Genomic DNA, 16,865 nt, shown 5'->3' with positions numbered 1-16,865 from the left:
CAAATTAACTGGACAACAATTGGAAAACAGAAATGAATGTTTTGGGTAACACTGGCCCTCATCACCTACAACCGAAAGAGGGGTAGTAAATCACTCAGTGGTTTGTCCTCCACTAGCCCCTACCGTAATTATAGTTCTACCACTCAATTTCGGAAGCGAGTCACATTCCTGGGCTCTAAGGACAGAATATCCCACTCCAGAATCCAACCAAAAATGTTATCTGTTTACTATTAATTGTAAGAAACATTGTGGGTTCAACTTAGTACTCTACATGTTCTCTAAATGCTTGTACTTTAATTGTCTGCATAACATCAATATATGCAGGGTCATGTAATGGATTGATCTCACCGGTAGATGTGTCCTGTCCTGCCCCCTCTGACCGTCAAAAACCCATCCCCTTGGTAGTTCTCATTCCTATGTGTTCCTCTTAGATTTTTCAGTGTAAATCCACTGGAATGAGAATTCTCTCTTCCTTTGGCCGCCTTCTCTTGTGTCCTTCTCCGGACAGTCACAAACCCAATGTTCAGTTGAACCACAACAATGGCAACCATTGTCATAGTTGTAGTGGTTAGCATAACCCTGTCTGCTGCCTCGAGTCTGTGTTCGTCCCTTAGCTCTACCACATCCTCGGCCTCTTTGGTCATAGCCGCTGTAGAAACCTAGTTGGGCCATCTGTAGTTTTGTTTCACATTTCCCTTTATCGTCTTTTTTCGTATCTTCTTGGCCCTCGTAGACTTTTTCAGCATGCTTGATACAGCCTAACAATTTCCATTCGGCCCTCATCCAAGGCCACACAGTGCTTCTTTACATGTTTCTGTAAATCTGTGAGCAGACCTGCAATCAGTCTCATCTTACACTGTTGTTCCCAGGGAGAATCATTAGCCCCATCCGGTTTGCGGCCCATCCCACTGTGAATCTCAAATTCTTTCTCAAGTCAATTACGATAGTCTGTGACTCTTTTTCCCTGCTTCTGTTTGCAGTCGGAAATTTTCTCCCAGTTCATCCTTCTCTGGAAAAAGGCACCTACCTGTCCGCACAGCCCCATGGTTGTTAACCTGTATTGAGATCCAGCGTCCCAATTCTGCACAGGCCAGTCTCCTTTCACCCTATCCCATCTTAGCTGTAGTGCTTTCATCATTATCATTTTCACTTTGACTATATTTGGTTTATATTGTTCAAGCATCTAGAGAAATATACGATTGAATTCCTCTCCTTTTTCTGGGTTGGGTAGGGAGGCGGCCACGTCTTTCAGGTCGGCAGGAGACCATGGGCGGTAGATGAAAATAGTTGAGGGCACGTAGTCATCACCTCTTGCGACCGGATTAGCAACTTCTACCATCGGGAACCGACCTTCAGGCTGCCCAAACGATGTAACGCTCCTGGTCCTCCCAGCAATTGGGGATGTCGCACAAAGGTCGTCACGAGTGAAGGGTAAATCTTCCGGGCAGGAGGGAGACTATCTTGAGACAGCTTCGCCGGTATTCCTGCCGTGGTTCAGGAAATGCTGTGGACTTTCGTAGTGGGGCAGCAGTATAGGAGGGAGGCCAGCCAGAAGGAGGGCAGTCCAGGTCCACATCCACTTTAGTAGGAGAAGCCGGAACATATTGATCAGAAGTCCCTACACTACTCTGCCTAAATCTTTTATCAGTCTCTTCTTTCCACATAGCATAAGCTTTCCAATCAACTTTCCGTCTCCACTTCTGGATTTTCTTAATTTTCCCCTGCTCATATACCTCCAACTTCTCTTTCAACCCATGCAACTGTCTTTGGCTAAAGCTGCCATTTTTTGGAAATCCCCAAAACTCCCAGAGATACAATTGTTGACAAGTCCAAACACCATACTTATCTTTCATTATTTCAGCCAGCCCAATGTAACTACGAGGGACAATCAATGGTTTACTGCCGCACTTACCCATGTTCAGAAAACCTGGTAAAAATAAAATAATTATGTGGTCAAAAGCAAGATCTATTTTAGTCTATATAATGTGCCCTAAAACACACACACCTGCACCTTAACGCAAAAAGGTGCCCTAACACTCTTATACCTGCGCCCTAATGCAAACAAAAGTGCCATAACACTCCTATCTCAATTAACGTGCCCTAACACCGTTTATAGACCGGTTGGCCCGTAAGTGAGATATAACTACAGATTTAAAATGTGCCCTAACACATGGCCTATTCCTGACTGTAATGTTCTCTTACCTCCAAAATTCAATTTCCTCTGGAAACCTGTACTGATCAGGCACGAGTCACAGCTCCAGTCAGGCACTCCTACTCAACAGAGACAAAATTCTCTTGGCACAATTAACAGTTTATTAATTATTTGCAAATAAGAGAGACGCGTCAAACACTTACCAACATAATCGTCCGAGGAGTCTCTGACTCCATACATGCACAATCCGTATTTATTACAGTGAAAAGGGGTGTGGTAAGTTGTTGCCCATCTGTCTTGTGTCACATAGGCTTTACCCAAAGGGTGGGCTGTCCCCCCAGCTTATCCTTCCTGCCATAATGTTTACTGTTGTGTTTGCCTAAAGGGGCCAACTGATCTTACTTCCCCCCCAAGGACCACATTCCTAAGGTACAGAGAGGACTGACACCCTTCTTTGTCTAGGCAGGAGGACATGGCCCAAATACCTAATAATCCTCTGATATTATACAGACGTGTGTCACAATCAAAGTAAAGATCTAAATACCAGCCAATGGAAAGACAGACATTTCTCAAATGCAACTTAGTTAAAAAGTTCCATAACAGTACACAGGTTACCAAGTAATGGTGAATAATCTCTAAAACATTTGGAAGTACATTCAATACTTATTGAGGTATGGGTGGCGTAAGAATCTGCATGGTCGTACCATAAAAACAGCATATGTTCCTTATCCATCCTATCCCCTGTTGTGTATCTTCCTCTGTCCTGTCCTAAAACCCATTGATCTGCATCTACCCCCATCCTGCTGAAGATTTACATTTACTTCCTTTTTCACAGCACATCCAACATTCCTTTTCTTATCTAAACATGGGGAAACATGGGGACTACTTTAATCAGTAAGAATACATCAGTTCAAGAAGTCTCCATGGATCGGACCGGTTTGTACAGCATATCCCACAGATGCTCGATTGGAATGGGATCTGGGGAATTTGGAGGCCAAGTCAACACCTTGAACTTGTTGTTTTGTTCCTCAAACCATTCCTGAACCAATTTTGTTTTGTGGCAGGGTGCATTATCCTGCTGAAAGAGGCCAATGCAATCAGGGAATACAGTAGCTTTGCCATGCATGGGTGCTCATGGTCTGCAACAATGCTCAGGTAGGTGGTACAGTATCTCACCAAAGTAAACACACCCCTCACATCTTGGCAAATATTGTGACTGAAGAAATGACACTTTGCTACAATGTAAAGTAGTGAGTGTACAACTTGTATAACAGTGAAATTTGCTGCCCCCTCAAAATAACTCCACACACAGCCATTATTGTCTAAACCGCTGGCAACAAAAGTGAGTACACCCCTAAGTGAAAAATCCAAAATGTGTCAATATTTTGTGTGGCGACCATTATTTTCCAGCACTGCCTTAACCCTCTTGGGCATGGAGTACACCAGATCTTCACAGGTTGCCTCTGGAGTCCTCTTCCACACCTCCATGACGACATCACGGAGCTGGTGGATGTTAGAGACCTTCTGTTTGAGGATGCCCCACATATGCTGAATGGAGTTTAGGTCTGGGTATACCCTCAGCTTCTTTATCAAGGCAGTGGTCTTTTGGAGGTGTGTTTGGGGTCGTTATCATTTGCAGGCTTTCTTGTGCATTATTTTTAGAAGAGGCTTCCTACTGGGATGACAGCCATGCAGACCGATTTGATGCAGTGTGGGGCATATGGTCTGAGCACTGACAGGCTGATTCCCCCACCCCTTCAACCTCTGCAGCAATGCTGGCAGCACTCATACGTCTATTTCCCAAAGACAACTTCTGGATATGATGCTGAGCATGTGCACTCAACTTCTTTGGTCGACCATGGCGAAGCCTGTTCTGAGTGGAACTTGTCCTGTTAAACCGCTGTATGATCTTGGCCACCGTGCTGCAGCTCAGTTTCATGGTCTTGGCAATCTTCTCATAGCCTAGGCTATAGAGGAGCAACAATTATTTTTTTTAAGATCCTCAGAGAGTTCTTTGCCATGAGGTGCCATGTTGAACTTCCAGTGACAAGTATAAGGGTCTGTGAGAGCGATAATACCAAATTTAACACACCTGCTCCCCATTCACACCTGAGAACTTGTAACACCAACGAGTCACATGACACCCGGGAGTGAAAATGGCTAATTGGACCCAATTTGGACATTTTCACTTAGGGGTGTACTCACTTTTGTTGCCAGCGATTTAGACATTGAGTTGTTTTGAGGGGACAGCAAATTTACTGTTATACAAGCTGTACACTCACTACTTTACGCGGTCCGGCAAAGTGTCGTCACATGAAAAAATATAATCAAATATTTGCAAAAATGTGAGGGGTGTACTCACTTTTGTGAGATACTGTACATGTCAAAGTAACATCAACATGAATGGCAGGATCCAAGGTTTCCCAGCTGAACATTGCCGAACGCATCACACTGCCTCTGCCGGCTTGCTTCCTTCCCTTAGTGCATCCTGGTGCCATGTGTTCTCCAGGTTAGTGACGCACACGCACCGGCCATCCACGTGATGTAAAAGAAAACATGATTCATCAGACAAGGCTACCTTCTTCCATTGCTTCATGGTCCAGTTCTGATGTTCATGTGCCCATTAGAGGCGCTTTCGGCAGTTGACTGGTCAGGATGGGCACCCTGGCTGGTCTGCTGCTACACAGCCCCATACACAACAAACTGCAATGCACTGTGTTCTGACACCTTTCTATCAGTACCAGCATTAACTTTTTCAGTGTTTTGAACTACTGTAGCTCATCTATTGGAACGGATCACACGGGCCAGCCTTCACTCCCCACGTGCATCAGTGAGCCATGGCTACCCATGACCCTGTCGCCAGTTCATCGCTTTTCCTTCCTTGGACCACTATTGATAGTTACTGATCACTGTAGACTGGGAACACCACACAGGGGCTGCAGTTTTGGAGATGTTCAGACACAGTCATCTAGCCATCACAATTTGGCCCCTGTCAAAGTCGCTCAGATCCTTATGCTTGCCCATTTCTCTGCTTCTAACACATCAACTTTGCGGACAGAATTTGCACTTGCTGCCTAATATATCCCACCCACTGACAGGTGCCATGATAATGAGATAATCAGTGTTGTTCACTTCACCTGTCAGTGGTCATAATGTTATGGCTGATCGGTGTATATATCGCACGTTGCCGTTTTTGCCGGACCGCGTATGTAGAGCCAACCAAAAAGAGCGAATGTCTCTTACTGAGTGACTGTCTGACTACTCGACCACCCCTTGTTAAATAGTTTAGTGGTTAGAGACGCAGACCTGCAACCAATAAGTCCTGTGTTCGGATCTCGTCACAGTCAAAGCAAATTGTGTATTAGGATTTGTTCCGAATAGACACAAACTTCGCTAGCTACTACCTTCAGTAGCTGTGTTATTGTAAGCCTAAAATTAAAGGGTTCTATTGCGACTATTCCTGGTGGATTTTCGAAGTACGCATCCGTGCATGATTTTTGGGGTAATATAGGCTAGATCAAAACCCTTTGGGCAGTAAAAGAGTAGGGGTTTCCATGATTCTCTTGTCTTTTTACTTGACAAAAGGTTGTTATCGTAACCTATATTGATAGTTATTGTATCAATGTAATTCACAAATGAAGGTTTTTGTGCCATGAAATAGCTTCGGTGTGAAATGTTCATATTCAGTTTCGCTAGCATTTGCTCAATTCTTATGGCTATTCCAAATAGTATGTTTGATACTAGTAAGCCTATTACTGGCTAATGAACTGTTAAAATGGCAAGTGGCAAAATACATACATTTCATAGATGTTGTTTGTGGTGGAGGTTAACTTAATAAGAAATGCTAGTCAGTTTAACACAATGCTTAATGGTGTCTAGTGAAATATTCAAACTTTGTTTCACGCACTATGATCTACTGTAATGTCGAGATGCTATACCGACACTGGTAAAGCATCTCGACACTGGTGTAGACACAGCCACTCACGTGGAAGAACAACATTTCTCTTTTTTTAATTTTTTTTTATTTACCCTAAATAATTATTCACGACTACGATATACCAACGATATTCTTGACTATTCAACAAATTAATTATTGAAACATAATACCAACAATATAGGCTGCTCCACAATTCAACATGTATCACACGTTCCCATTTTTCAATAGGAAGGTCAGCTTGTTGTGTTCATGTAGGCTAATTCATCAAATGTATTACAAAATTATTATTCATGAAACTACGAAATACCAATGATATTCTTGAGTATATAACAACTTAATTGCTTTTGAAACATAATACAAACAATATCCTCGACATTTCAACAAATGTATTACATGTTGCTCTTTTTATTACGTGAGTAAGAGAAACCAATAATCCAACATCCTATAATCTCTCTTTGAATTTTCTCTGCTTATTTTACCGAAGATTTAGATTATACAAATGTAGTACTCTAAATAATTATTCACGAAACCAAATGCCAACGATATTCATTACAAATTCCACAAACGTATTACACGTTACTGTTTTTCATCAATATAATCGACAAATTAATTTTCTATATTTTCCTGTAGGCTACTGTAAATCATTCTTTGAAATTGTGTACATGTTGTTCACATTCTTTTTCAGTGGTTACATGTACATGTCTACACCGGGAACCTCTTTGCTGCTATCCCTGCATTCCAGTTGCAAGAGCTACAGTACATTGCACCTTCAATTTGCACATTTATATATCCCACTTATAACATTAAGTTGTGCTCATATGTTTGCATACCCTGGCAGAAATAATAACATTTTTGCATTGTTTTTAAAAATATGACTGATAATGCAAAAAAAACTGTCTTATTTAAGGATAGTGATACGAAGCCATTCATTATCACTTAGTTGTTTGGCTCTTTTTAAATCATAATGATAACAGAAATCGCCCAAATGGCCCTGATTAAAAGTTTACATACCCTTGAATGTTTGGCCTTGTTACAGACACACCAGGTGACACACACAGGTGAAAATGGCAATTAAAGGTGAATTTCCCACACCTGTGGCTATTTTAATTGCAATTAGTGTCTGTTAAATAGTCAGTTTGTTAGCTCTCACGTGGATGTACTGAGCAGGCTAAATACTGAGCCATGGGGAGCAGAAAATAACTGTCAAACGACCTGCATAACAAGGTAATCCAAAGCCTTGCAAATGCCAGTCAGTACTGTTCAGTCACTTATTAAGAAGTGGAAAATTCTGGGATCTCTTGATACCAAGTCAAGGTCAGGTAGACCAAGAAATATTTCAGGCAAAACTGCCAGAAGAATTGTTCAGGATACAAAGAAAAACCCACAGGTAACCTCAGGAGAAACAGGCTGCTCTGGAAAAAGATGGTGTGATTGTTTGGAAGTGCACAATACGACGATACTTGAACAAAAATGAGCTGCATGGTCAAAATGCCAGAAAGAAGGCTTTACTGCGCCAATACCACAAAAAAGCCTAGTTGCAATATGCCCGACAACACCTTAACATGGCTCACAGCTTCTGGCACACTAATTTGGAGTGACGAGACCAAAATAGACCTTTATGGTTACAACCATAAGCGCTATATTTGCGAGGGGTCAACAAGGCCTATAGTGAACAGAATACCATCCCCACTGTGAAGCATGGTGGTGTCTCACAGATTTTTTGGGGGTGTGTGATCTCTAAAAGCACGGGGAATCTAGTGAAAATATAATGCCAAGGTGAATGCAGCATGTTATCAGAAAATACTGGCAGACAATTTGCATTCTTCTGCACGAAAGCTGCGCATGGGACGCTCTTCGACTTTCCAGCACTACAGTGACCCTAAGCACAAGGCCAGGTCGACCGTCCAGTCAACAGCAGAAAAAGGTGAAGGTTCTGGAGGGGGCATTACAGTCTCCTGACCTTAATATCATCTAGCCACTCTGGGGAGATCTCAAACGTGTGCTTCATGCAAGAATTTGGGGCCTCATAGACAACTATTACAAAAGGCTGCACACTGTCATTGATGCTAAAGTGGGCAATACACAGTATTAAGAACTAAGAGTATGCAGACTTTTGAAAAGGGGTCAGTTCATTTATTTTCTTTGTTGCCCATCCATCCATCTTCTTCCGCTTATCCGGGGCCGGGTCGCGGAGGCAGCAGTCTAAGCAGAGATGCCCAGACTTCCCTCTCCCTAGACAGTTCCTCTAGCTCTTCCGGGGGGACACAGAGGCGTTCCCAGGCCAGCTGGGAGACATAGTCCCTCAAGCGTGTCCTAGGACTTCCCCGGGGTCTCCTCCCGTTGGGACGGGCCCGGAACACCTTCCCGGGAAGGCGTCCAGGAGGCATCCTGACTGATTTGGAGGAGCAGCGGCTCTACTCTGAGCTCCTCCCGGGTGACCGAGCTTCTCACCCTATCTCTAAGGGATCGCCCAGCCACCCTGCGGAGAAAGCTCATTTCGGCCGCCTGTATCCGGGATCTTGTCCTTTTGGTCATGACCCAAAGCTCATGACCATAGCTGAGAGTAGGGACGTAGATTGACCGGTAAATCGACAGACTGTTACATCAACCGCATTACTGCAGAAGCTGCACCGATCCGTCTGTCAATCTCCCGTTCCATCCTTCCCTCACTCGTGAACAAGACCCCTAGATACTTTAACTCCTCCACTTGAGGCAGGAACTCTCCACCAACCTGAAGTGGGCAAGCCACCCTTTTTCCGACTGAGGACCATGGCCTCTGATTTGGAGGTACTGATTTTCATCCCAACCACTTCACACACGGTTGCAAACCATCCCAGTGCATGCTGAAGGTCCTGGTTTGAAGGAGCCAACACGACCACATCATCCGCAAAGAGCAGAGACGAAATCGTGTGGTCCCCAAACCTGACACCCTGCGGCCCCTGGCTGCACCTAGAAATTCTGTCCATAAAAATTACGAACAGAACCGACGACAAAGGGCAGCCCTGCCAGAGTCCAACATGCACTGGGAACAAGTCTGACTTACTGCCGGCAATGCGAACCAAGCTCCTGCTTCTGTCGTACAGGGACCTGACAGCCCTTAGCAAAGGGCCCATGACCCCATACTCCCGAAGCACCCTCCACAGGATGCCTCGAGGGACACAGTCGATTGCCTTCTCCAAATCCACAAAACACATGTGGATTGGTTGGGCAAACTCCCATGAACCCTCCAGCACCCTGTAGAGGGTATAGAGCTGGTCCAGTGTTTTGTTTTTGTTGCCATGTTTTGTTTTATGATTGTGCCATTCTTTTTTGACCTACAGTTGAATGTGAATCCCATAAGAAATAAGATGTTTTGCCTGCTCACTCATGTTTTCTTTACAAATATTTAATACATAGTACATATTTCCAATTCTCCAAGGGTATGCAAACTTTTGAGCACCACTTTACATAGTTCTTAATTGTATCACATTTTTTATTTGCATCTTCTGGTTAGATGTTAATTGCATTTCATTGTACTGTACTTGTAGAGAACAACAACAGGTTCAAAGAATCTAATGCCTTTGACATTAAAGTTGAATCCAATCTAATCTAATGAATAGCAATGGGCGATAACCCCCTGATCGACCCAGACACACCGATAAATGTGATTGAAGTGTAATAATGAAGAATGATGATGAGGGTATAGATTATATATAATCTGAACTCTGTGAGCAAGTCAGGCACAACTCAGACACAATTTACAGCATTTAGTTCACAATGGCAAACTGAATCAGACGATTCGACACCCTAACAGCATTGCAGATGCTGCAAAATTTAAATGAGATGGAAGATCAGAAATAGATCCCTAAATTGACATGTCGTATATTGTCTTCATCTGATTCTGATATTGAGTCGCCACATCCAATGCCTGAGCCTCCTTGCAAAAATTTTTTTAACTAACCAAACGTGACACCAACTGCAACTGTGAGACAAGTCTTCAAGGGATAGCACGATATGGGTAGAAAAGACCAATGAGAGCACACCAGGAGAGCAATACCTTCGCAGAATATCCACACCCCGAGAGTGCAGGCCCAACAACTCAAGGCATATTGGCAGTGCACTCAACAGTTTTCTTTGTTTGTGTGAAGTGCAGATGCTGCAGCACATCGGAGTTGGTATTGTTACTCTTGTGCACACAGAACCATACCACGCATCAACTTCAGAGTGATTATGAGACACCTGCGTTTTGACAATAAGAAGACTACGCTTGGAAACGGACAAGTTTGCTACAATCTCAGATACATGGGAACGTTTTGTGAAGAATTGCATTGCTTGTTACAAGCCTGGAGAGAACATAACTGTTGATGAGCAACGGTTCCCAACAAAAGCTTGGTGCCGTTTTACCCCGTACATGGCCAATAAACCCAATTTGTTTGTGATAAAATTTTGGTTAGCTGCTGATGTCGCACACAGTTCATGAAACCAGGCCAGCGGATGAGCAAATTTTTTAGCAGCTTTTTTTCATCACTTTTCCTGGCAGAGAAATGTATGGTGAAAAAAACAAGCCTTCTGGGAACCATGAACAAAAAGGAATGGGAGCTGCCACCCTGTGCGCAAAACAACACACCAGCGGAGATCAACTCCACAAAAGTGATGTTGAATGGGTACGCTACGCTTACAGTGCACCAATGTAAGAAGAACAAGAGTGTTTGCCTAAGTACCATGTATCCACCTGTCGCCATCAGCAGCGGACCCAAGAAAAGAATAGAGACTGTGAGACACTACAATCACTCAAAGGTATGTTTGCTAAATAGCTTTAGCTTTTATCTACCGTGCACCAAATTATATCCTATTATTTTATTATTGCCATTATTATTAGTGTTATTTTTCTATATAATCTAAACCTTTTTTATTCAATAGGTGGGCATGGATGACCTCGACCAGATCGCAAGACTGTACTGAATAAAAGGAGGTACTCATTGCTGGCCTGTTGAGGTGTACTACAACCTTTTAGACATTACTGCTTTCAAGGCACATGTGCTGTACAAGAACGTGTCTTGACAAGGCAATCAGCAGAAGACATTTCATAATGCATGTGAGCTCAGTGTACTACATGAACTCCAAGACAGCCAACAAGCAAGCCACCATGGAGGCAGCAGGTCCCACTCTTCCCCAGCCTCAGTAGCTCACCCGGCAAGAAGACACTGTCAAGTCGGCATGCGCGCACGGAAAAAGACTAATGAGAACTGTATGCAGTGCAATCGTTTTGTTTTGTGGTCTTGCTCACACAAACCCCCGAAGCTGTGTGCTGACTTTGGGGCAGAAATGTAAAGTATACAAGGGTATTTATAGGCCACATCAACCAAAACAATTGACAAATGAAATTTCTGTATTTTATCAATTTGTCAATTTCGTTATTTATGTAGGCTACTGTAAATCATTCTTTGATCATCCATTTACTCTGCTAATCAAATTTACAAATAATGTTCATTGAATAATACACTGCAATGTTTTTCTTGAAGAGAAGGCTGTGTTGCCATACACCCAAGCCTGTGCTATTGTAGAACAATGCAAGAGGCTACATGTCCTTGCATCTATCCATTTTATTACCATGAATAGCCTGTAGCCTATGTGTTATTCATTCTTTGAAATGTATCGTGTTTATCAAGCAACTGTGCTTTAGGCCTATGTACGGCTTTTCATGCGTATCCTTTGATTGTCGCAAACTGATCGATAATGTCTCTTATTATACCTTGTACATCACAATGAGATCATTTGAGATTTATCTTTGAAAAATGTAAGTGTACTTTTCAATTAGTACTGAAGGGGCTGATAAACAAATGAAAATACTATAGCCTGTGTTCTTAGAAATAATCGTTCCATGTATTATTTTTTTAGTAGTTTTTTTCGTCTGATAAGACCTTCAAGACAAACACATTCTTGTATTCTTCAAATTCATTTAGAACAAACAAATTCTGTAATTCATAATTTTTTAGATTATTCTATATAGTTTGATAACGACCCAGTAGATGAACTGATGCTCTGGCTGGATGGTGATGCTACGGAGGAGAATGTGTATGCTAATAGGGGGGATTTGTTTGCTAATGACACCAAACGGCGTTTGGCTCTGGCGGATACTGGGGGTCTGAAAGGCTTGGCAGCTCTAGTTGTTAAAAGGCTAATATATCATTAGAAAACCCTTTTCCCATTATGTTAGCACCACACGAGGAGACTGAGATGCTGGCCTTCTAGTCATAGTTGCAAAGAGTAAGCCAAGATCTGCAAAAGAACATCGGCACTGGATTGAGGATGATTGGAAAAAATTGCCAGCATCCCAGAGTCACATCTTCACTGATGTTGAGTCTCCTCCTTTAATAATTGAAAGTGATGATGTGGTTACTTGGACCAATTATTCCCGCGTGTTTGTCTTTGTGTTACCGATCATTATTCAAAATTTTCATAAGGGTTTCAGAGGATTGGGTGTGGACCACTCAGTTTAGACCAAATATCTCAGTGCTCCTCCGAGGGTTGATGTGCCAGATATTTCAGTGCCCCCCAACACACACGTCTTGCCAAAGTGTCTTTGTAAGTTTTTCTCTTATGCTGGCTCGTAGTATCATTGGACAGCACAAGTAGTCCCTCCCGTTGTTAACCCGGTTTTCGTAGGGTTAACCAGTTCTTTTTGTTACAGATCAACCAGTGGTGGAACAGCTTAAGTGAGGGCCATCGTACGGTTTCAGGTTAGTCCTTAATCCTGCCCAGAGATTTTGTTGTTTTAATGTGGATTTTAATGGTTAATTATGGGAAATTAACATTTTTGTTAATACAGTTGTTCCCAAGCCGTTCGATATGCACAATTAAGTTGAAAATGCTACAGCTGTGCAACAAGCTACTACAAATTCTGGGGGTACATTTCCTTGCTCAAGGGCATCTCAGTAACAGGTGGTACCCAAGATAATGTCTCCCTCCTGACAATTTGTTATAATCAGCCCCCTGACGTTAATTCTTACCACTACTATCTCATTTTCTCCCTTAGGGATCATAGCTGCTAATGTTGTAGTGTTCTGCTGTTGGAGAGTGCCATCCCTTCAACGTTCCATGATGAAATACTTCACATCAAACCCTGCCTCCAGTAAGTAGGAAAACTGGTTATGGTGTGAATATCCCTCCATATTTAACAAAATAATGAAAATGTCATCTATTATTTGCATTATTTAAATGCAAGAATACATAAGCACAAAAGTGGTAAACAAAAAACTTGGAGCGAGAGCAAAAACCCTGCAAAATCCACAACTGAAATATCATAACCCATGCTAGTAACTACAGACGAGATTAGTCAGTGTTTTCTACATCTGTATTTTTATTTAAAAAAATTATGTTTTTCTCATTAGATTTAATGTAAAACTCTCATATAGACAAAAGTGGTGAAAGAGCAGTTGGTCTGACTCTAACCCATGCTTTCACTGTACATATGCACCAAAGGACTTATGTCCGCTGGACCACCCTTTTTAAAAGTTGTTTTGTAAACTATTCAGTGGTATTAAAAAGTAGACCTTGTGCACAGAATTGTGGCTCAGTATTACTCAGTGTGCAGTCATACTCTAAGAGCTCTTATTAAAATCAATTGTTTATAAATTCACAGCCTTTATAGACTGATTTTTAAGTGAAAATTATTGTCCAATAAGTAATAATGCTCACAGCAAGAAAACTTTTACGATCTACAAGTACTGTATGTCACTACCGGTTTTTGGACATGTTGCTTCCGTTTTACTTCAGAATTAACTTCTCTGATCTCCTGCTGTCTGTAATCTACCCACAGAAACACTCTGTCTGCCCATGCTACTGTCTACGTTCAGCCACTACTCCTTCTTCCACATGGCAGCTAACATGTACGTCCTATGGAGCTTCTCCTCCAGCATTGTCTCCATTCTGGGGAGGGAACAGTTCCTGGCCGTCTATCTGTCTGCAGGTATGTGTGTTGTTTGTGTACGTAAGAAACATTTCGTAATGTATTAGAGATTTACAAGTCCTGAAAGTACATTTAATTTTGATGAACAATCAATCATCTCACTGCCAGGCGTCATCTCTACGATGTTCAGCTATGTGTGTAAGACAGCCAGCGGGCGCTTGGGTCCATCTCTTGGAGCGGTAAGCCATTCTTTTTGATCAGCAGTCTTTCGGGAAATAACAGCATTTCCGAAAACCTGTGGAATTTCCCTTTATTTCCTGTCACTTGACATCATGTCCACTCTAGTCAGGAGCCATAATGACTGTCTTGGCTGCCGTCTGTACGAAAATGCCAGAGGCTAAGCTGGCCATCATCTTCCTACCCATGTATGCTTTCTCCGCAGGAACGGTAAGTGAACAGCCTGTCATTCTCTCACACTGTCCAAAATATTGGCTAGAAATGGGCATAAAGGTCTTTTAAAGGTATTTCATTGTTCAAACCACAAATAATGGAGTAGGGGGTCAAATCCTCCGCCTTCCCTTTACTCACACTGTTCTGTATCCCATCCTGCCCAGGCATTGAAAGCCATCCTAGCCATGGACACAGCTGGCCTATTTTTAGGCTGGAGGTACTTTGACCATGCTGCCCATTTAGGCGGTGCTCTTTTTGGCATGTAAGTCTTACAGCTTCAAGTCTCTCTTGTCTCTGCTTACAGTCTCTCACTTACTTGGTGTGGGTGACTGTCAGTCAGGAATATCACTCACCTACCTTCTGTGTCTGTCCTTCAGGTGGTACATCATGTATGGCCATGAGCTTATCTGGAAGAACCGCGAGCCTCTGGTGAAGGTATGGCATGATCTGAGGACGAAAGGTCCTGGCAGGGGAGGAAGTGGCGGCAGCGGACCCTTATAGAGCTGGACTGGGTAACTTAATACATATGGACTGACTGGCCCACCTGGTCTGGTATGATTCATATGTAACAGATCAGGGAAGAGCCCCATCGCCAACAGAACAATTTCGATTAATAATGAAAAGTACAGCTCTCCATTTCTCTCACACAGGTGATCTCATACATGTATATTCCATTAGCAATGTTCTCTGGCATTGTCTGTCTTTCTCTCACTATTTCACATTAAATTGCAAATCGAAGAATGTATGACAAACAGTTGTTTACATTGTCAAAGCATTATTACAACAAACAGTCAAACATACAGAGTACAAACACAAAATATACAGAATTAAGACAAGTTCAGAGATTTTATAGTGTGCTATAAATTCTGTGTGTGTGTCTCTTTGGCACTGTCTCTCTCACTGGCTCTATCCTTCTCTTTGGTGTACACAATCAGGCAGCGTTGCCAGGACACACACATTGCAAGGACACACAGTTGATTTATATTAGAGACGGTATTCAGAAAACACGGAGTTGGAGTGTGGCTCTTAAATTAGCTTTCATAATGAATAAGATTAAATGGATAGGAGGGACCTGATCCTAGATCAGCCCTTCTTTGAGACACATTCTAAAAACAGGCCCTGGAGTCTGTTGTCATTTGTTTGTGCTTAGGTTGCCTAAACCCTATGACAGAGCTTTGGAGCTACAGAAGCAATGATGTCACAGTGTTTTGTATGATCGAAGGCACACTAGTTCTCTGGCCCGGCAATTCCCACATGTTTTATGTTTGTGAAATGATTGTAGCGATCATTTCACAATGCTTGTTTGTTTTGAACAAACCATTTCATCCTGCTCTGAAAATGGAAGATAAGACTAAAATATGTACAGGAATTTTGTTGAAAGTTATTGTTTGTTATTTGAACCAAATAAAACATTTATTTAGATTGGTTTTTGTTTTGTGTTTCAGGCTATGGCTGTTCTGTGTTTGGTCCAACCGTACTGTATTTTATTGCATTCCTATTGATTCTTTTTATTATTATTATTGTTTTAAGTGTCGCATGTCTATATTGAGAGAGGTGATGGACTTTGCTTGTTCTCCAGTCCTTCCCAGTAAACCATTAACTAAAGCTTAATGTTTCTTAGTAGCAGGATTTACAGGTATGTTTTAAAGAGAGGTTTCTTCCCCTGAATCACAGTTGTCACTTGGATTGCCCCACCTTACAAGAAGTCATGTGACCTTTTTTGGAAAACCGGACGTTATTATTAAATTGTGTCTAATTAAACATCGCTCTGTAAGCAGTTTTGTCATGAAGTGTAATTTGGGTGTTGTTATTTTGATGTGACAAAAACAGCATATGGCCAAAGTCCATAAACTGTCTTTTGGGAAACTTCTGATAAGTGTTGTAAAAGAGCAGCGTTTTTTTATCTTGACTCTATGTTGACTCTTCCCCATTTGGGATATAAAAAGTATCTGTATGAAAACAGTATTAGCAAAATATCACCCTCCTCTTTTACTAAAAGCTTAGTGCACATGATTGGGTTATAGTATAAATTAGAAAATTGTTGAATTTACATTTTTGTTTGCATCCTGATAGGAAAGTAAACAAAAATATATATTCTATTTGAATTGATCTCAACCAAAGCTCAGAATGAGAGTCTCTTGAAAGTTTTGTTGCGAAAAGCCACCCCAGTTGCCTTTGTATGGCAATACTTCACACAAAGGTCCACAGGACTAAAAATATTTGCATTATACAGTTAAGTCTGGACATATTTGGTTTCTGACACAATTTTCATAATAATGGCTCTGTATGCCACCACAATGGATTTGAAATGAAACAACAATCCATGCAATTGCAATTGAAGTGCAGACTTTCAGCTTTAATTCAAGGGATTGAACAAAAGTATTGTATCAAATGTTTAGGAATTACAACCGTTTTCATCCACTGTCCCCTTATTTAAG

General features: G+C 42.0%; 1 protein-coding gene across 2 annotated transcripts in view; it reads left to right on the top strand.

The window, feature by feature from the left end:
• LOC105007687 (presenilins-associated rhomboid-like protein, mitochondrial) overlaps window positions 1-15,852 on the top strand; it is a 41,102-nt gene extending 25,250 nt beyond the window's left edge. For both annotated transcript variants that reach the window (XM_020044494.3, XM_010866692.4), the window contains 7 exons: window positions 12,760-12,808; window positions 13,105-13,200; window positions 13,888-14,037; window positions 14,146-14,216; window positions 14,323-14,424; window positions 14,592-14,689; window positions 14,805-15,852. In XM_020044494.3, coding sequence (XP_019900053.2) covers window positions 12,760-12,808; window positions 13,105-13,200; window positions 13,888-14,037; window positions 14,146-14,216; window positions 14,323-14,424; window positions 14,592-14,689; window positions 14,805-14,928 — 690 coding nt within the window. In that variant the 3' untranslated portion in view covers window positions 14,929-15,852. The remainder of the gene's footprint in view (window positions 1-12,759; window positions 12,809-13,104; window positions 13,201-13,887; window positions 14,038-14,145; window positions 14,217-14,322; window positions 14,425-14,591; window positions 14,690-14,804) is intronic.
• The last annotated feature ends 1,013 nt before the right edge of the window (window positions 15,853-16,865 follow it).

The sequence above is a fragment of the Esox lucius genome, chromosome 1, assembly GCF_011004845.1.
Source record: "Esox lucius isolate fEsoLuc1 chromosome 1, fEsoLuc1.pri, whole genome shotgun sequence".
NCBI classification, from domain to species: Eukaryota; Metazoa; Chordata; class Actinopteri; order Esociformes; family Esocidae; genus Esox; species Esox lucius.
This window is presented reverse-complemented; position numbering and strand designations above follow the sequence as displayed.